General features: G+C 39.9%; 1 protein-coding gene across 10 annotated transcripts in view; it reads right to left on the bottom strand.

The window, feature by feature from the left end:
* The window catches only part of L3MBTL3 (L3MBTL histone methyl-lysine binding protein 3), a 118,776-nt gene that overhangs the window by 54,912 nt on the left and 41,667 nt on the right, over nucleotides 1–22,197 (bottom strand). For all 10 annotated transcript variants that reach the window (XM_067010741.1, XM_067010743.1, XM_059083271.2 and 7 more), the window contains 3 exons: nucleotides 18,700–18,835; nucleotides 16,475–16,566; nucleotides 13,826–13,977 (listed from right to left, as the gene is read on the bottom strand). In XM_067010741.1, coding sequence (XP_066866842.1) covers nucleotides 13,826–13,977; nucleotides 16,475–16,566; nucleotides 18,700–18,835 — 380 coding nt within the window. The remainder of the gene's footprint in view (nucleotides 1–13,825; nucleotides 13,978–16,474; nucleotides 16,567–18,699; nucleotides 18,836–22,197) is intronic.

Below are 22,197 nucleotides of genomic sequence, written 5' to 3'. Positions count from 1 at the left end.
GAGAGAGAAAGAAAGATGAAATCGATTGGGTCAAATGCTACTGCTAGGTCAAAGAAAAGACAAACAAGAACTGATCACTGGATTTACCAACATAAATGTCCTCAGTATACTTGAAAAGAGTTGTTTTGGTGGAGCTGGGAATGGGAAAGGGCAAAAGCCTGAATAGAGTGGGTTTAAGAGAGAGTGGAAGGAGGAGATTGGTTCAAGATGGCGGAGTAGAAGGACGTGCTCTCACTCCTTCTGGCGAGAGAACCGGAAGCACAACTAACTGCTGAACAATCATCTACAGGAAGACACCGGAACTCACCAGAAAAGATGCCCCACATTCAAAAACAAAGGAGAAGCCGCAACGAGATGCAGGAGGGGCGCAATCACAATAAAATCAAATCCCATAACCACTGGGTGGGTGACTCATAAACTGGAGAACACTTATACCACAGAAGTCCACCCACTGGAGTGAAGGCTCTGAGTCCCATGTCAGCCTTCCCAACCTGGGGGTCCGGCAAAGGGAGGAGGAATTCATAGAGAATCAGACTTTGAAGGTTAGCACGATTTGACTGCAGGACTTCTACAGGACTGGGGGAAACAGAGACTCCACTCTTGGAGGGCACACACAAAGTAGTGTGCACACTGGGACCCAGGGGAAGGAGCAGTGACCCCAGAGGAGACTGAACCAGACCTACCTGCTAGTGTTGGAGGGTCTCCTGCAGAGGCAGGGGGTGGCTGTGGCTCACTGTGAGGACAAGGACACTGGCAGCAGAAGTTCTGGGAAGTACTCCTTGGCATGAGCATGCCCAGGGTCCACCATTAGACCTACCAAAGAGCTGGGTAGGCTCCAGTGCTGGGTTGCCTCAGGCCAAACAACCAACAGGGAGGGAGCCCAGCCCCACCCGTCGGCAGACAAGCGGATTAAAGTTTTACTGAGCTCTGCCTACCAGAGCAACACCAGCTCTACCTATCACCAGTCCCACTCATCAGGAAGCTTGCAGAAGCCTCTTAGACAGCCTCATCCACCAGAGGGCAGACAGCAGAAGCAAGAAGAATTACAATGTGCAGCCTATGGAATGAAACCACATTCACAGAAAGACAGACAAAATGAAAAGGCAGAAGACTACATACCAGATGAAGAAACAAGATTAAACCCCAGAAAAACACCTAAATGAAGCGCACATAGGCAACCTTCCAGAAAAAGAATTCAGAATAATGACAGTGAAGATGATCCAGGACCTCGGGAAAAAAATGGAGGCAAAGATTGAGAAGATGCAAGAAACGTTTAACAAAGACCTAGAAGAATTAAAGAGCAAACACCTAGAAGAATTAAAGAACAAACAAACAGAGATGAACAATACAATAACTGAAATGAAAAATACACTAGAAGGAATCAAGAGCAGAATAACTGAGGCATAAGAACGGATAAGTGACCTGGAAGACAGAATGGTGGAATTCAGTGCTGCAGAACAGACTAAAGAAAAAAGAATGGAAAGAAATGATGACAGCCTAAGAGATCTCTGGGACAACATTAAACACAACAACATTCACATTATAGGGGTCCCAGAAGGAGAAGAGAGAGAGGAGGGACCAAAGAAAATATTTGAAGGGATTATAGTCGAAAACTTCCCTAACATGGGAAGGGAAATAGCCACCCAAGTCCAGGAAGCGCAGAGAGTCCCAGGCAGGATAAACCCAAGGAGAAACACACCAAGAAACACAGTAATCAAACTGACAAAAATTAAAGGCAAAAAAAATTACTGAAAGCAACAAGGGAAAAATGACAAATAACCCACAAGGGAACTCCCATAAGGTTAACAGCTGATTTCTCAGCAGAAACTCTACAAGCCAGAAGGGAGTGGTATGATATATTTAAAGTGATGAAAGGTAAGAACCTACAACCAAGATTACTCTTCGTGGCAAGGATCCCATTCAGGTTCCACGGAGAAATCAAAAGCTTTACAGACAAGCAAAAGCTGAGAGAATTCAGCACCACCAAACCAGCTCTACAACAAATGCTAAAGGAACTTCTCTAAGTGGGAAACACAAAAGAAGAAAAGAACCTACAAATGAGACCGTATAACAATTAAGAAAATGGTAATAGGAACATACATATCAATAATTACCTTAAATGTGAATGGATTAAATGCTCTAACCAAAAGACACAGTCTCACTGAATGGATACAAAAACAAGACCCATATATATGCTGTCTACAACAGACCCACTTCAGAACTAGGGACACATACAGACTGAAAGTGAGGGTATGGAAAAAGATACTCCATGCAGATGGAAATCAAAAGAACACTGGAGTAGCAATACTCAAATCAGATAAAATAGACTTTAAAATAAAGAATGTTTCAAGAGACAAGGAAGAACATTACATAATGATCAAGGGATCAATCCAAGAAGAATATATAACAATTATAATATATATACACCCAACATAGGAGCACCTCAATATATAAGGCAACTGCTAACAGCTATAAAACAGGAAATCGACAGTAACACAATAATAGTGGGGGACTTTAACACCTCACTTACACCAATGGACAGATAATCCAGACAGAAAATTAATAAGGAAACACAAGCTTTAAATGACACAACAGACCAGATAGCCTTAATTGATATTTATAGGACATTCCATCCAAAAACAGCAGATTACACTTTCTTCTCAAGTGCACATGGAACATTTTCCAAGATAGATCACATCTTGGGTCACAAATCAAGCCTCAGTAAATTTAAGAATACTGAAATCATATCAAGCATCTTTTCCAACCACAACGCTATGAGATTAGAAATCAATTACAGGGAAAAAAACATAAAAATCACAAATACATGGAGGCTAAACAATATGTTACTAAATAAGCAAGAGATCACTGAAGAAATCAAAGAGGAAATCAAGAAATACCTAGAGGCAAATGACAATGAAAATACGATGATCCAAAACCTATAGGATGCAGCAAAAGCAGTTCTAAAAGGAAAGTTTATACCAATACAATCGTACCTCAAGAAACAAGAAAAATCTCAAATAAACAATCTAACTTTACATCTAAAGGAACCAGAGAAAGAAGAACAAACAAAACCCAATGTTAGTAGAAGGAAAGTAATCGTAAAGATCAGAGCAGAAATAAATGAAATAGAAACAAACAAAACAATGGCAAAGATCAATAAAACCAAAAGCTGGTTCTTTGAGAAGATAAACAAAATTGAGAAACCTTTAGCCAGACTCATCAAGAGGGAGAGGACTGAAATCAATAAAATTAGAAATGAAAAGGGAAAAGTTACAATGGACACCGCAGAAATACAAAGCATCCTAAGAGACTACTACAAGCAACTCTATGCCAATAAAATGGACAACCTGGAAGAAATGGACAAATTCTGAGAAAGGTATAATCTTCCAAGACTGAACCAGGAGGAAATAGAAAATATGAACAGACCAATCACAAGTAATGAAACTGAAAAGGTGATTAAGAATCTTCCAACAAAAAAAAACTGCAGGACCAGACGGCTTCACAGGTGAATTCTATCAAACATTTAGAGGATAGCTAACACCCATTCTTCTCAAACTCTTCCAAAAAACTGCAGAGGAAGGAACACTCCCAAACTCATTCTACGAGGCCACGATCACCCTGATACCAAAACCAGACAGAGATACTACAAAAAAAGAAAATTACAGACAATATCACTGATGAATATAGATGCAAAAATCCTCAACAAAATACTAGCAAACAAAATCCAACAATACATTAAAAGGATCAGACACTATGATCATGTGGGATCTATCCCAGGGATGCAGGGGTTCTTCAATATAAGCAAATCAATCAATGTGATATACCATATTAACAAACTGAAGAATAAAAACCATACGATCAGGTCAATAGATGCAGAAAAAACTTTTGACAAAATTCAACACTGATTTATTATACAAACTCTCCAAAAAGTGGGCATGGAGGGAACCCATCTCAACATAATAAAGGCCATATATGAAAAACCCACAGCAAACATCATTCTCAATGGTGAAAAACTGAAAGCATTTCCTCTAAGATCAGGAACAATAAAAGGATGTTCACTCTCAACACTATTATTCAACAGAGTTTTGGAAGTCCTAGCCACAGCAATCAGAGAAGAAAAAGAAATAAAAGGAATACAAACTGGAAAAGAAGAAGTAAAACTGTCACTGTTTGCAGACGACATGATACTATACATAGAGAATCCTAAAGATGCCACCAGAAAACTACTAGACCTAATCAATGAATTTGTTAAAGTGGTAAGATACGAAAATTAACGCACAGAAATCTCTTGCATTCCTATACACTAACAATGAAAGATCAGAAAGAGAAATTAAGGAAACAATCCAATTCACAACTGCAACAGAAAAGAATGAAATACCTAGGAATAAACCTACCTAAGGAGGTTAAAAAACCTGTGCTTAGAAAACTATAAGACACCGATGAAAGAAATCAAAGATGACACAAACAGATGGAGAGATATACCATATTCTTGGATTGGAAGAATCAACATTGCGAAAATGACTATACTGCCCAACGCAGTCTACAGATTCAATGCAATCCCTATCAAATTACCAGTGGCATTTTTTACAGAACTAGAACAAAAAATCTTAAAATTTGTATGGAGACACAAAAGACCCAGAATAGCGAAAGCAGTCTTGGGGAAAGAAACGGAGCTGGGGCAATCAGACTCCCTGACTTCAGACTACACTACAAAGCTACAGTAATCAAGACAATATGACACTGGCACAAAAACAGAAATATAGATCAATGGAACAGGACAGAAAGCCCAGAGATAAACCCACGCACCTATGGTCAACTAATCTATGACAAAAGAGGCAAGGATATACAATGGAGAAAAGACAGTCTCTTCAATAAGTGGTGCTGGGAAAACTGGACAGCTACAAGTAAAAGAATGAAATTAGAACACTCCCTAACACCACATACAAAAATAAACTCAAAATGGATTAAAGACCTAAATGTAAGACCAGACACTATAAAACTCTTAGAGGAAAACATAGGAAGAACGCTCTTTGACATAAATCACAGCAAGATCTTTTTTGATCCATCTCCTACAGTAATGGAAATAAAAACAAAAATAAACAAATGGGACCTAATGAAACTTAAAAGCTTTTGCACAGCAAAGGAAACCATAAACAAGATGAAAAGACAACCCTCAGATGGGAGAAAATATTTGCAAATGAATCAACAGACAAAGGATTAATTTCCAAAATATATACACAGCTCATGCAACTCCATATTAAAAAAACAAACCACCCAATCCAAAAATGGGCAGAAGACCTAAACAGACATCTCTCCAAAGAAGACATACAGATGGCCAAGAAGCACATGAAAAGCTGCTCAACATCACTAGTTATTCGACAAATGCAAATCAAAACTATAATGAGGTATCACCTCACACCGGTTAGAATGGGCATCATCAGAAAATCTACAAACAACAAATGCTGGAAAGGGTGTGAAGAAAAGGGAACGCTCTTACACTGTTGGTGGGAATGTAAATTGATACAGCCACTATGGAGAACAGTATGGAGGTTCCTTAAAAAACTAAAAATAGCATTACCATATGACCCATAATCCCACTACTGGGCATATACCCAGAGAAAACCATAATTCAAAAAGACACATGCACCCCAATGTTCATTGCAGCACTATTTACAATAGCTAGGTCATGGAAGCAACCTAAATGCCAATCGACAGATGAATGGATAAAGAAGATATGGTACATATATACAATGGAATATTACTCAGCAATAAAAAGGAACGAAATTGGGTCAAATGTAGAGACATGGATGTATCTAGAGACTGTCATACAGAGTGAAGTAAGTCGGAAGAGAAAAAGAAATATCACATATTAACGCATATATGTGGAATCTAGAAAAATGGTACAGATGAACCACTTTGCAAGCCACAAATAGAGACACAGATGTAGAGAACAAACATATGGACACCAGGTGGGAAATTGGGGGACAGGTGGTGGTGGAATGAACTGGGAGATTGGGATTGACATATATACACTAATATGTATAAAATAGATAACTAATACAAACTTGCTGTATAAAAACTAAAATAAATAAATAAATAAAATGGAAAGCCAAAAAAAAAAAAAAGAGAGAGAGAGAGAGAGTGGAAGGGGATGGGAATAGCTAACTCAGAAAATCCATTTAAGGGTTTGTGTTTTAAAAGGAAGCAGAGAAATTAGAAAATGGGAGGTTGTTGGTTTTTTTTAAATTTGGGACATACTTAGGGGAAGCTGGATTAGGCATGTATGGAAATCTCTGCACACTAAGCTTGGCATTACTTCAAAATAAAACTTTTTTTTAAAAGATGGGAAATATTACTTCATTTATTCAAGACATACATGCTGAGCGACTGCCATGATCAGGGCACTGTTCTACGTGCTAGGGCTACAACAACTATCAAAACAAACAAAAATCCTTTCTCCTGCTTGGGTACTGTAGGAATAATTCAAAAGAGAGGAATGACCTATCAGTGCAGAAGAGAACTCACTCTGGGCGAGGGAATGGAAAAGCGTGAGAGCAGGGGGGACACATCACGCATAGTTAGAGAGAAGGTTCGATAGAGATCAGAAAGGTGGGGAGACAACATGGTGGGAGCGTGTGGGCCTCTCTTTTGACCATGTCTATTTTGTCAGTGATACAGGAAGCAAGCTTATCAACTGAGTGGGAGAAAACGAGAGGGGTTGTGAAAGAGTTGAGGGAATAAAAAGGGGAGTGAAATTTACTGGAAGAATAGACAAGGACATGCAGCAGGATTATGGGGCAGGACTAAGGGCCCCATTGAGGTCAGCAGTCATGAAAGTAAGTTAGGCCAGTCAGCATGTTGCATCTTTCTCCAGCTATATTCAACCGCTCAGGCACAGGCAGAGAGTAGGCAGAAAGTCAGATTCAACCAGAATTGGGATTTTGCCAGGCAAACACAATATAAAGAAGTAGAGGCTAAACTTACAAGGGAGTAGTTATAACAGTATTACAAAATATACAGGCATCTAGAGGCATATTAGAATTAAAACCTTAAAAAAAATGTTGGTAGGGCTTCCCTGGTGGCGCAGTGGTTGAGAGTCTGCCTGCTGATGCAGGGGACACGGGTTCGTGCCCCGGTCCGGGAAGATCCCACATGCCGTGGAGCAGCTGGGCCCGTGAGCCACGGCCGCTGAGCCTGCGCGTCCGGAGCCTGTGCTCCGCAACGGGAGAGGCCAACAACAGTGAGAGGCCCGCGTACCGCCAAAAAAAAAAAAAAAAAAAAGTTGGTAGAACATTTCCCATCTGTGTTCTCAAAGATGATAGTAATCATGAAGTTTAAGAAAAACGTCAGGACCCTATGATCAAATATTTGAGGAAAATAACACATCTCCCTCTTAGAGATTTACAAAATACATCATTGGCATATTAAAGACTGAAGTTATTCTACACCAGGTATACTTCACCTTATTTCACTTTGCTTTACTGTGCTTTGTAAAGATCACATTTTTTACAAATTGAAGGTTTGTGGCAATCCTGTGTTGTCAGAAGATGGTTAGCATTTTTTATCAATAAAGTGCTTTTTAATTAAGGTATATACATTGCTTTTTTAGACATAATGCTACTGCACACTTAACAGACTACAGAGAACTTTCTAGGAAATGTTGTAAGTGAACTAACATCCAGTCATCACTTTCCAAGTCTATATCTTTCCAAGTGAGCAGCTCTGACCAGTAACACAAGATGAGCTGATGGAACCCCAATTTAATGCTGATTTTTCTCAAAATTATTTCAGTAGAAAATACCTTTAAATTTACAGTGAAAGGTTTTTATTCACTTATTGAATATCTCCTACCCACCCTCCCTTACACTATTATTTTTCTTAATCTATATAGGGTTACATGTGTATGTGTATGTCATTATTTTAGAAATGTGAAAGGAAGACATAATGCCGCCCAGTTCATATGGCAACTGGTGCATTTCTTACATTATACATTTTCATAAAAGATATTTTAATACCTGGTTCCTTCCGAGGCATTATTATAAATTGTATAAGCAAAACTATGGAGCTCGATTTCCAGCTGTACTATTCTTTCTTTCCTAGACAATTATTTGGTTATGGATTATTAGTAATGATGCAGCCTTTAATTTAGGGAAATTTTTATTTTATTCTAGGGAAAGCTGTTAATTGATATAGGGATCCTTAAAAATGAAAAAATAAGTATATAATACTTTAATTTTTTCCTTTCCAATTTAAGACAACTATCAAGAACTTCTAATTATCTGTCAGGTTCATGTTGATTGAAATACAAGCATTAGACATAATTAACTCTTTTGACTTTACTGGATTTCTCTAGAAATTACAAGTAAGGAAAATACTGTAGCATATTTTGGCCACTCATTCCTGTACTGCCTGAATCTTATATAAGGTTTTAATATTATTTAAATATTGATCAAAGTCACCATCTAAAATAAACCTGGCAACTGTCTCAATAATGAAAATAAAAACAGCCTTATTTTTATCTAGTTTACTTATAGCTCCTCAATAAACAAACAACACTTCGTTCAGAAGTTGGAAGGCTGTGAAATCCTTTGTTACTGTTGAAACACAAGTCATCTCTTAGTCCCATCTAGTGTTCAGAAGCAGAAATGTAACCAAGAAAAAATATACTGAAGAACAACTAATGGTGAAAAGTTTGGTGAATTGTTGCTCCCTGTACCTTTACTTTCTTTCTTTGGGGTTTTTATGTGTATTGTTAAAGAACTCCATCTCCAAAAAAAAAATTTTTTTAAGTCCACTTCACAAGTAAGTGCAAATTATTTATGAAGGCTGCTAAGATCCAATCAGACCTAGACTGGTAGATAATAACAGAAATAATAATTCATGAAAAATCCATGTTTGTAATATAAAGCGAGCAAACATTAAGTTCCTCATTTTATGGAAACACTGAGAGGTTACGCGATTTGGGGTTAAAAAGAAAGGGACCCTGGTTCTATCAGTCACAGCCAAAAGCTAAACGAAAGTAAGGCACATACGCTGGGCTCCCCAGATCTCGGCAGAGAGTCAAACAAGAACATTTCAAGACGCTCACTTAAGGAAAACCTCAAAGTCTTCATTCAAGCAATAGTTTAGATTCCTTGAAGAAATACAGCACACTTGGCCTCTCTCACTCCCTAAATCCAGAGCATGATGACTGTCAATTTACTTCCCAGGGCCCACTTTCCTGGCTCCCACTCTGTGCTTACTCTTCAGGGCTTCCAACACTCTGTTTTACTACTAAACCCCAAACCTCATCATAAGGAGTCATCATAGTTCTCCTTTTCATCCCTAATTCATTTCCAAACCCACTCCCCACAGTGGCTATTTTCAATATTCGTAATTTGCTTCAAGATTGAAACCTGATTTCACTAACACAGTGACTACTAGGAAAAGATAAAGGAGGTGCCACCTCATCACTCTAGCGTCAATTTTCCTTTCATGTCTTCATTTCCTCCATGAGTGAGAATAAAGCTTATTTCTTCCCAAGGCTAGCCCCTCCTACAGGACACGGTATCCTCAGTTATTCAGCCTCAGGTATCTCCCCTCTCCCTCTACAGTGGCTTCCTTCCTTCAACTAAGCTCAACACTCTCTGTGTACAGGAAACCCTCCTTAAGGGTTGACTCCCCCTCAGGCAATAATCCACTTTCACCTTCAGGGCCAAACTTCTCTGCTTGATGTCCTTTACAGCTATCTCTTTAACCTTTTGCAAACTGGTCTCTGTTTCTAAAGTTCTTATTTTAATCCTCACACCACCTTGTGAGACAGGGACTATTAATCCTTTCTGCAAGGGGGGCAACTAAAGCTTAGAGGAGTTAAGTCACTTAACTGAATCCCTGGGCTGCCATACCCCAAACATAACATTTTTGCCCCATGGGCTTAACCATAAGCAGTGCTTTCCGGGAATATTTCATCCCAACATCTAAGTACTCATTCCTATCATTCTTCATGGTCCAGTTCAAATCCCATGTCCCCAGGAAGACCTCCCCGAGAACCCTCTGGCGAGTCAGTCAGTCTTTCCTTCCATTTGTCACCGGAGACAGCAAGCAGTTGGTTCTATTAAGCACTAACCACCATCAACTCTGCAGCCAAGACAGACAGTAGTGTTGTGTTTCTCTCCGTTCCCAGACACTGAGCCCCTCAAGACTGAAGTGCACAGCTACCTCGGTCCCTGTCATCTCTGTGACTCATCACCACCATCAAGGGTTGCTTTCCAAATTTAATGGCTGATGACAAACCTGTTAACTTTGACAGTGCTCTAAGAAACTGACAACACAATGCAGCTTTTCAACATTATTTTGGGGAGACACATAAAACTAATATTACTCTCAATGTACAAATGTGAAAGAGCCCCATCTCTAAAAAAAAATAGAAGAAGTTTGCAATCCACTTGGAAACAACAGTAAAAGGCCCCAGCCCCATATTTGTTCTAATTCACTAACTCAATGCTTCTCTTTTTCATAGATCTGTTTGATGATTTTTCAGCCTAACTCACTGGGATATTGGACTGAAATTCAAAGACGGCTGAAGTGGCAACCTCATTCTAGTCAGCAGTCGCCTAAGTCCTGCTGTCATGGCTTCCTGGTTCCCAAAAGACAAGGTCACATGAAAATAAGATTTTGGGGGGTGGGGGTGGGTCACATCTTGCTATTATTTATATTATTATTAATATTATTATTTTGTTAAACTTTTTATTTTATATTGGAGTATAGTTAATTAACAATGTTGTGCTAGTTTCAGCTGCACAGCAAAGCGATTGATTTGGTTATACAAATACACGTATCTATCCCGAAAATAACATTTCTTAAAAGCAAGATTCCTCCCCAGGGCCTGAGGGAAGAAAGGGGGTGACTCCTCATTGTGGAGCCCAGCCCTCAGGCATCGGAAGATGATTGAGGGAAAGAGGCCACACGCTGCTCCAGGAGGATGGTGGCATCCTCACTGGGAGGGCTTTCCTTCTGCCATCCTTAAAGTTCTTTCCACTATTCCAATATTCTGTGATATTTAGGATTATTCCTAAGTCTAATCATTGTCAAGGGGATAGAACTAAACGACTACCAACTGCCAGTAATAAAAGCACAGAGGAAACCCAGAGGTAAACCAATTATTATTCTAATATATGTATATTATTTCCTTTCACTAAAAACTACTTCAATCCTTCATAAATTTAAATCCCACGTAGCACTCCTCTTTGGAAGGAAGAAATGTTTTACTGCAATTAAACAGGCAGTACCACAAATGTGTGTGTGTCTGCGCGCACGCATGTGTGCGAATGCGTGCGTGACCGCTTTCAAATTCCCACTAAGGTAAAAAGAGATAAGATCACTGTCCAATTCAAAGGGAAAAAAATCTCATTTCCAAATTATTTTAAATTGGGAAAGCAATCCAATTTGTATCCTCAATTACATACCTAAGTAATTTATGCAGATACAAACCATTCCAAAATTCAAAGATCAAAGAACATAATATTTAATAAGGCTGGAGAAATTCCAGTGCACTTAAGCAATTTTCAATGTGCCTTAATTGTATATTGAGGCAGAGAACACACCATTATTCTTTTTCTGACAATTAACTATAACTTCAAGAGTTAGAAGTATAAGTATATCCTCAAAGTACATTCCAGTCTAAAAATAATTTGGTTGTGCTCATAAGAGTGCAAAATCAGAGCTGAAAGAGATCGATTTTTCCCCCTGCTCTTTCTAATAAGAGCCCAGGATGCTTCCTAGTCCCTAGGCATTTGCCATCAAACAAAAATGTGACAAATTCTTCTAGAATTCCTCATTACTTTTTTCTAGAAGAATGTTTTTAAAGGAGATGCATCTTACATCAAGGAAGCAACTTAACTTTTAAACCCTGTAATACTTACAAGACCACAAAAATAACTGAAACTAACATCCACCCATTTTGTTTAAATCAGGCAAAAGCTCTAAAAAAAATTCTCCCTAAATGAATTAGAACTTTAAAAACAAAAAGCTCTCATTTCAACAAATTCTAACTACTGCTTTAAAGTAACATTTATTAATAAAAGGACTGGATCCTAGTCATCAAGTTGGTACTGCCACCATCACAGCACATCAAACACAGGAGGGAGAAATATGTTCCTCCCAGGACAGATTACAATATTTCTAAATTTACAGTTTTCTCATCTATTCACTCACTCAAGATAGGTACACATAATTTTAAATGAAACAAAAACCACCAGTTTGCAGAAAACATGAAAAAGAGAAGAACATGGTAAGCAATACGATGAGGATTCAATCAGCAAACCCAGAATGTGGGAGACTCAACAGGAAAAACAAACTGGTTTCTTCAATAAAAGTTACAAGGGGAAGAAAATGATGGAGGAATAGGAATCTATAAATTAAAATTAATCAAGAGAAACATCAAAGCAATCATAAAATGTGCATCTTATTTGGACCGCAAGCAAGCAAGCAAGAAAACCAAGACAATTGGGGGAGAACGTTTGAGTATGTTAGTGACATTATGCCATTTATAACTTTATATATTTGAAGAAAGAAAAAGAATATCTTTAGAAGAGACATTCACGGATGAAATGCCATGGTATCTGGAATTTGCTTCAAAGCAATCCTGGTGTTGGGAATTCAGGAGCAGGAAAACACAGGAAACAAGACTGATGTAAATTGGTAACTGCTGGCGGTAGGTAATGGCTGCAGGAGGGTCACTCTATTATTCTCACTTTTGTATATACTTGAAATGGTTTATGTTTCAATAATAAATTTGACTGCAAACTGAATAAAAAGATATCCTATGAGGAAAATTATGCTTTGCAGAAAAAAGCTGGGTTAAACATACTAAAATATTGACAAGTACTTGCCTCTATGCGATGTGATCATGGAACTACTTTAAAAAATTCTGTGAAAACCATATGTAACATGTAATTCAGATTTTTTTAATTCACCGTTTAAAAGTCTGAATAGCAAATGGCTTTCGCTGTCTCTCCTTTTTTAAAACAATGCACGTAAAACTGATGCCTGTCTGAGAATCCAATCTGAGGATTTATGGAAATTACTGATGGCTCTACTGAATATTTAAATATACACATACTGAAAAAGACAGGAAACAAGCTTTCCTGAAACTGAGCTACTTTTATATAAATTAAACTCCTTTTGCTACTGTAACATTAGCCTTATTTTATAAAGATGTCTGTCACTTCTCATTTTAAGTATTCTCCAGAAGGAACTAAACAGTACAGAAATGACTTTCACCAGCAAACTGAATTGTGGTTTCATCAATGAACATGAATTTGGTATGAAAAGCCATTATTTCAATTGCTTAATTAAAATCTCATGGTTTTATTATAATTATTTTATGATTATGTAATTTTATAATTATGTTGCTCCTACCACTTTATGCAGTATAGTCAACACCCATAAGGACTAAAAACAATATTCCTGAATTAATAATTTGTATTCAGCAACTATAAATAGTTAAGTTAGCTACTGGGCATGAAAACATGAAAGGAAGATGAAAATATTTTGAGATGAATGGGAAGTGTGAGTCTGTGCATACATTCACGTGTGAGTGTCTGTTGGGAGTGTGGTCCACAGGAGGAAGTCAACTAAAATACAAATCACGAAGTAGAATTAAAGGATGTTATTTAGAAATATATGCCATATGGAACAGGTAAAAAGTTAAAAATCTGAAATGGGAAAGAGTGGGACAGAGCACTGTTACTTTAGTCATAAGCTTTGCATTATTACTGTTTTTAAATCATGTACTTGGATAAACACTCAATTAATAAAGCACACAGCAATGGAAAAAATGTCTCACCAATAGTCATAGCTCTCATCCCAGTTGTCAAAATGTACGAGGAAACGATTGTCCACCATATCTGTTACCGTAGCAACACAGATGAATGCAGGGTTCTTTTTGTCTACAGCTTCAAGCTTCATTCCAACTCGAAAGCCTGATGGGATCACTGTCTATGAAACACACAGATTTAATTAGAGATAAGCACACACTTAACAGCAAGGACCTGCACCCTCTCTGCACCTCTGCCTGAAGGCCTGGCATCCATCAACTGTATTCACATAATTTAAAAATCATGAACCACTTTTACAGCAGAGATGCTTTCCAACAAGCAGCAATAAGAAAAATGCCCTGTTGCTACACCTAATTAACTATCTGGACCTTTAAAACTTACACACCCACAAACCTCGCCAAGTTAATTAATTTTAACATGTGTCTTGGTACTTGAGATGACTACACGAGTTAGGCAAGTTTTATTTACTGTAGAGTTTACTTTCAGTTTTTCTTTTGCTTTATTACAGACTTAACAATGAAAATTATTTCACACAAAATAAGCACTTAAGTTAAAAATGTGTGTAAGTCAGTATACATTCACTCCCACTTCTGAAAAGGTCTTTCAAAAGAGTACTCTACTGAAAGTAGGTCATCTTCCTATACGAAAGGCTGCAAATTAGTACAACTTTGATTCAACAATACAGATATTATTCACAATAGCACGAAAAGAACTGGCTGTTAACACATACAGCCATTCAAAGTAGTTTGTAATATAAGGAAATCCACAGAGTATCAGCCATCTGGGACATGAAACTAAGACAATAATAAGTTCAGAAAGACGTAGTGCTTGAGGTGCTGCAGGTGTAAACATTCATTACAATCTTTTGTGAGGAAAAGTATCCAAATCTCAGAGAAGTACTTGAGGATCAGTTATATCAATCACAACACATTACAAATCATTTCAGCCCTTCTAAAAAAAATCCTTCTGTCCAGACTGAAGCGCACAGATACTATTCTAATCACTTTAAGCAAAGCAGATGTCATCTCTCTTTTTCCTATAATTACACAGCTATCATTACAAAAATGTGGACAGCCAAGTATCTGAATACGTTAGAGAGAAGTTCTGTCTGAGTCGAAGGATCAGGCACTAATGCTACACAGATACTGTTACTACATATTTAAGCCCTGAAATTATTTATCAGTGTTCTGACCGTAAATATTTGAGTATTCTGTGGTAGAGGAATCTAGAAATAGAAAAATTAATTGCCTCTTAGATACCGAACACACAGCCCAAGATTAAGTTTTGTGCTAGCAATGCACAGAATTTAAGACGATGGTTCAAGGCACAGTGGATCAAATCCCTGACTGAACTCATCACCAGAGAACCAGATAAGGATTAGGAAACTCGGAGCAGTGACAGCAAGCAGGCTGCTGAGTTTTCCACCTGACTGACCTTCCTCCCTTGTCTTGACAGAGAATGATGCCGAATGACTACGCAGTATTTACATTTCTGCAATTAAGCTATCCTCTCAATTAAGACATTTAAAAATAAATTACCTGGCTCATTATCTCTATTAATTACCTAAATGCACACACACACACACACACACACACACACACACACACTCCCTCTCCAGTTCTCTAACTCGACCTGGCTTATGTTCAGAATTTGATTAGAGAATGTTTCAGCTGTGACTGAGGCCCTCAAAACACCCGGTTAAGGTCATTTCCCAAATGAGGGTATTCTGGGGTGTGTGAGAAGGTTTTTCCCCACTCCTGATATTTATTTGGAGGGAATCCCTAGTGAAATGTGACTACCTCTCTCTACGCTCTCACTCAGTGTCCCTAACTGGTGAATCTGGAAGGAGGACCTGGCCACACCTTTAAGAGTAAGCTGGCCTACAGGGCACAACAGTCTCCACTCTGCCCCTCTAGGAGCAAAGAGGGTAGCCTGCCCTGGTTCAGTCCTCCTGGGCTTGGCTGGTGAGGTGGGAAGGGCCAGTAAATCTCTTTAACCCCAGGGCTCAGAATCCAGAAACTCATCTGCCAGCAGACATAGGCTACGCATGTACTCCAACTGAGCCCTTACCAACTATAAAGATGAGACTTTGGTTTTCCACCTGCTGGCTCTCTGTTCTTTCCAGTGAGATCAGAACTCGGGCAGGGAAGAAGACTAACGTATCAGGCCTCCTCAGAGATGCCAACAGGTCAAGAAGTAGAAAAAACAAACACATCCAGACTTTGCTCCTGTTACACTGCGGAACAGAGCTAGAAGCTGGAGAGAAGATTTAAACGATAGTCTCTAGCATGCACATCTAAATGGGGCTACATGCATCTCACTATGTGAATCCCATCTGAAGAGCACTCCTAAAGTCAAGCGACAATAACAATGAAATGTCACAATTTTTCTTATGCACCTTAATTGTAAATTATACCTAGGTTTTATACTATGTTGCCTTTTATTATTTAACAAAAAAAGACAGCCATGTTATGGCTAAAAACAGATATTTATTCATGATGATTTTAAGCTAATTTTAAAGTTTAATTAAGATAAGAACACTGTATTTACCAAAGTTATAACATTTATTATAGTTTCTTGCTATCCCTTGTAATTTAGCTAGTGAAACACTCAAAAGCCACTTCCTGTGAAAGGAAAAGTATTTTGGAGGTACTTACTATATTCTGATTTTCAAATAATGACTTGGGAGCAGCCTGAGCTTTGCATGTCTTGAGATAAGTCTGCCAATTAAATTCTTCTTCTTTATACCCTAGGGTAAGCACATATAAACACACAGTAAAATACCAAAATATTTCACACTTAGCTTTCCCTTCCTACTTTTATCTGTAACTCCAACATGCCAAAATCAAGCAATCAGGTGACTCTTTAACCTTTTTTTTTTTTTTTTTTGGTGGTACGTGGGCCTCTCACTGTTGTGGCCTCTCCCGTTGCGGAGCACAGGCTCCGGACGCACAGGCTCAGCGGCCATGTCTCACGGGCCCAGCCGCTCTGCGGCACACGGGATCTTCCCGGACCGGGGCACGAACCCGTGTCCCCTGCATCGGCAGGCGGACTCTCAACCACTGCACCACCAGGGAAGCCCCAGGTGACTCTTTAAATAGATAGTATTTAACTCATAATTTATATCTATGTATTTTTATACACAGGGTATTTATTTCCAACAAATTATATTATTTTTTTCAATTCTGAATGAATGGTAATGGATGAAAAGAAAAGGTGTAAGAAAGCAAACATATATTGGACTCAGGTGGACTTCTTTTTATTACCAGACCATTTCTACCAGTATTTAGGTAGAATTCCTCAGCAGTGAGCTACAGTAGTTCTTTGTTTTTCCCTCACCTGTTGTACTCTGGGAGACTAACTTGTAGGAACAAGTGGGAAGCTGGAAAAAATGGTAATAACAACAGATAACATCTTTCTGGCCTGTCACCACAAGAACGACAATTCAAGATTTATGAAGTAAGCATTTTGGCAAATTACAATAATGGAAATGTCCTTGTCTTAATTTTCACAATTTCATGTTTAAAATGTTGGTTAAAGCCAACATTTTCTTCAAAAAGGAAACTGAGCATTTAATTTTATCTACTCATGTGCTCTCTTCCACTTCCATCAAAGTCCAGAGGCTGGTGTGAAAGGAACAGCTAGTAATTCACCGTATATAACAGGCCAATTTATACAAAGGCTTACATATTTTCTTTTTCATCCTTGTTTTTTCTAGGTGCTTCTGTTTGATCCTTCGGTTATCTGAAAATACCATTCTGCTATTAATTTTTCACTTAAAACCAAAGGATAGCTTGTCCATTAAAACCCAATAACCCTGAGACAGGCCAAAAATATCAAACTAGTAACCTGGTTCTTTGACATCAAGCAAAAAATACTGAATGTAATATGAAAAGGAAGGAAATAAGAAATTATTAAATACATGAGGAATGAACTGAAAAAGATAGGATCTGTTATTCTTGGATGTTTTGTAAACATGAAACAGACAGAAGCATTGGCAGACTGTAATATAAAGAATTTAATAATAAAGGAGTAACTGCTATTAGCCCAACCCCCAGCTGAACTGATTTTCAGTGTTATATTCTCCTTTCCAGTCTCCTAAATATTCAGATACCTAAGTTCAACGTATAATTTCTCAAGATATTTTATTTACTGAAATGTCAGTAAATACACTTAGCTAGGTAAACAGGTTAGAACTAACTTTTCAATCATATTTCAAGGATGTATTTGTGCGTGTGTTGTGTGTGTGTATGAAATAGAAATCTGTAGCTAAAACCTGTAGTCAAAATTATCAAGCAGATGTTATGTGACATGCAAGTAAGTACATGGACAGAGTTTATTCTCTTAAGTAGGATTCTATTTTTTAAATTTCTTTCACTTCATCTTATTTTATTTTTAATTAATTTATTTATTTTTGGCTGTGTTGGGTCTTTGTTGCTGCGCACGGGCTTTCTCTCTAGTTGCGGCGAGCGGGGGCCACTCTTGGTTGTGGTGCGCAGGCTTCTCATTGCGGTGGCTTCTCTTGTTGCAGAGCACGGGCTCTGTGTGTGTGGGCTTCAGTAGTTGTGGCTCACGGACTCTAGAGTGCAGGCTTAGCAGTCATGGCGCACGGGCTTAGCTGCTCCACGGCTTGTGGGATCTTCCCGGACCAGGGCTTGAACCTGTGTCCCGTGCATTGGCAGGCGGATTCTTAACCACTGCGCCACCGGGGAAGCCCTAAATTTCTTTCACTTTATAATAAACATTTTTTTATCATTAACAATAAGCTTAAATTTGGGCCCGCTTGAATAATCATGAAGTCTGAATTCTTAAAAATCTAAATTAAGATGTAAGAAAATAAGTGTTTCAGAATATAAAATGTGAAATTAAAAAGTGACGATACCTTTTGGAGGATGGAGTTTGTGGCCGGTTTTCTCACACCACCCAACTGGGTGAATATCCAGAGCATCTGCATTTACCCAGAAGTCATAACAATCAGAATATCCATCAAAGTGCAGCTTTATCCGATATCCACAAACCTGAAACAGGTAAAGGAGGTCTATTAAAAAACAAAACAAGGGGCTTCCCTGGTGGCGCAGTGTTTGAGAGTCCGCCTGCCGATGCAGGGGACACGGGTTCGTGCCCCGGTCCGGGAAGATCCCACATGCCGCAGAGCGGCTGGGCCCGTGAGCCATGGCCACTGAGCCTGCGCGTTCGGAGCCTGTGCTCCGCAACGGGAGAGGCCACAACAGTGAGGCCCGCATACCACAAAACAAAACAAAACAAAACAAAACAAAAAACCCAGAATATTTCTGCACATGTACAAAAATAAATTAACATGGATATCAAGTATGATACGGATTACGTTAATCAAAGCACCCTTTTAACAGCCACAGAAACAAGTGAGCAAATAAAATCTAAAGGCAAAGGCTACTACACTGGGAAGAGCTGAGCTACAGTGTTCTGGCATCATCCTCAGTTCCACCGGAAGCACATGCATCCTGGGTGACAATCCTCCCATGCAGACATGTCCTCTGTTCACTCCCTACATTGTACAAGCACATGCTACCAAGGGGAGCCGGCAGCACAGGCTGCACAGCTCCTGCAGGGTGCCAGAGTTGGTACCCTGCTGTGCACTGGCTCAGTGCTAGCTCTCTGTCCTTTATAAAGCTCCACACAACAGCGATATCCAGCCAGACCACGGCTGGTGCAGACACGGGGAGAAGCAACTTATTCTCCTCTCCACTAGTAGCAGGGTGGGGAGAAAGAAAGAAAAGCCTCCCCAGTTCATACTTAGATGAGACAGGCTCCCTGGAATCCAGTGAAAACTCACTCTACGTAACACATGCCGAATGCTGATGCCACATATCTGCCTAAATTAGGGTCCCACTCGGGGGAGTTCTCAGTTGAAAAAAAAAAAAAGGTTATGTAGGTTCATGGGGCCTTCGCTGGGTCATGCTTGGCCTTGGGCTCTCAAGACAGTTCAGCCTCTCAGTCTCCTTCCCACTAGCACAGCAGATGTGCTAGTGGTTCAAGTGGAACCACACGCCACACCAGACCTCTAACCACTCCAGGGCACCTGCCTTGCAGAAGCCTGAACAAGAAGCTTGAGATTAGAGCGTGGAGCCAGGGCAATTCACAATCCCAAAGTAATCAGGAAGCTGTACAGTTACTGCCATGAAGAGTTCTCTAGGGCATACTGTTAAAATTCAAGTGGCAGAACAAACTTACAGAGTGAGTCACAGTTTATGAGAAAAATTATATTCGTGTGAGTCCATGTATGTATTTATGTATGTTTCTGTGGGTATATATATGTGTGTATACATATATACATATGCCCACACATACATACATACATAAATACATACATGGACTCACACACAAAAGTATATGTATCTAGACATACACATTTATATACCTACTTATACACACATATATGTAAATTCACAGTAAAAGAAAAAAGTCTGGAAGGACAGATGCCAAATACTAACAATGATTTGTTTTGAGAAGTGGGAAAGAAGAGGCAAAAGGGAATAATGGATTTTTAAATATTTTATCTTATATACTAACATTTAAAAAAATAGAAGGTATTGGGCTTCCCTGGTGGCACAGTGGTTGAGAGTCCACCTGCCGATGCAGGGGACACGGGTTCGTGCCCCGGTCCGGGAGGATCCCACATGCCGCGGAGCGGCTGGGCCCGTGAGCCATGGCCGCTGAGCCTGCGCGTCCGGAGCCTCTGCTCCGCAACGGGAGAGGCCACAGCAGTGAGAGGCCCGCGTATCGCAAAAAAAAAAAAAAAGAAGGTATTAATGCTACATATATAAAAGTGAAAATAAGCTGACTCCCCCCAGAGAGATAAAAACACCCTGCAGAGCCGAGACTGGGATCTCTAGACACGATCGTTCGAGAAGGGTAGGTGGCTGCCCCCCACCCATCCCATGCCATGCCAAGGAGGAGCTCAGGGGCTGCTTCTCTTATAAGCCCTGGAGCTAGGCAGGCCCACCGTGCCTTACACTCAGTTGTCTCTGGTCAGTGACTAAGAAACAGGCCCCTTCAGTAATTTATCCCTTCAATCCTTCAGGGGTCGTACTGCTCTGAGCTTCTGCCCCGTGCGGTCAACTTCCCACTCCTCCCCCCATAACCTCTCTACTTTATCTTACGCCCTCCAAAACCCTTCGGTAAACAACCTCCTCCATCCTCAACGTCCTTGCTCAAAGGCACATCTGGTTCTTCCCTCTGAAGCCTTCCCTCAAGTGGAGGCTGCTCCTTTTCCTCTCCATCCCTCCGAGGCCCAAGCGTGGCCTACCGCCTCAGGCCACACCACGCTCCTGGGCCCGTTCTCCAGCCCGCTCCTCTGAGGCCTGTGCCACGTGGCTGTACCACTTCGCCCTTCTCATCCTGCACACCACCTCCCAAACATCCCTTGTCACTCGTCACACTAAGCGTTGGCTCACTCTCTTCCTTTCCATGCTGAGTGGTTCCACCAGAGACACATGGATGACTCAGCCCATAGCGCGGCCCCTGCTTCCTGCACCTCCTCTTCTCCCACGGACCTCGTCCCATCACAAACTGCGCTGCCTTTCAACGATTAAAGTAAAACATCCGTTCAGTCTGCTAACCCAGTTACTCCCGATACACTTCCTTCTGAATCTCAATGAAAACTCTAGCGTCTCACATTGATTCCTCTACTCTCTCCCTAGCATCCTCCTTTCCCTGGAGCCTCCTTCCTTAGCGGTCACTTAAAATATTTTACCAACATTTTAAATTGTTGCCCTAAAACGTTGTCTGACAAAATTCCATTATCCCAAGTGTCCACCCAGCCTGCACCTATACCTGGTCCAGGGACTGGTGCTGAGGGAAAAAGATGACACACAGTCAATCCTCATTATTCATGGTTTCCGTATTTGCAAATTCACCTTGATAAAATACATTTGTAACCCCAAAATAATATTTGTGGGGTCTGGGGACATGTGCATGCACAGAGTGGTGAAAAATCTGACTCACCCATCGTGCAAGTTTCCAGCTGAGGCTGAACAAGGCAAGATGCTCTGCCTTCGTGTTTCGTACCTCACCCTACAAGCAAGTGTCCTTTATGTTACCTACTTATTTAGTGTCACGTTTTTTTCATGTCTTGTGCTTTCTGTTGTGATTTTGCTATTTAAAACCGCCCCTAAGCATAGTACTGAAGTGCTACGGAACACTGCAGTGTTCCTAAGTACAAGACGGCCGGCAAGTGCCTGGCGGGGAAGCTATGTGTAACAGATAAGCTTCATCAGGCATGAGTTACAGCGCTGGTGGCCGTGAGTTCAATGTTATGGAATCAACAATAGACAGAGAGGTTGTCTTCAAACAGAAACATAAAACAAGGTTAGTGCTGATCGGCTGACGAGAATGTTGGGAC

The sequence above is a fragment of the Kogia breviceps genome, chromosome 13 (assembly GCF_026419965.1).
Source record: "Kogia breviceps isolate mKogBre1 chromosome 13, mKogBre1 haplotype 1, whole genome shotgun sequence".
Lineage (NCBI taxonomy): Eukaryota > Metazoa > Chordata > Mammalia > Artiodactyla > Physeteridae > Kogia > Kogia breviceps.
Note: the sequence above shows the minus strand (reverse complement) of the source record. Positions and strands in the feature narration are given on the sequence as shown.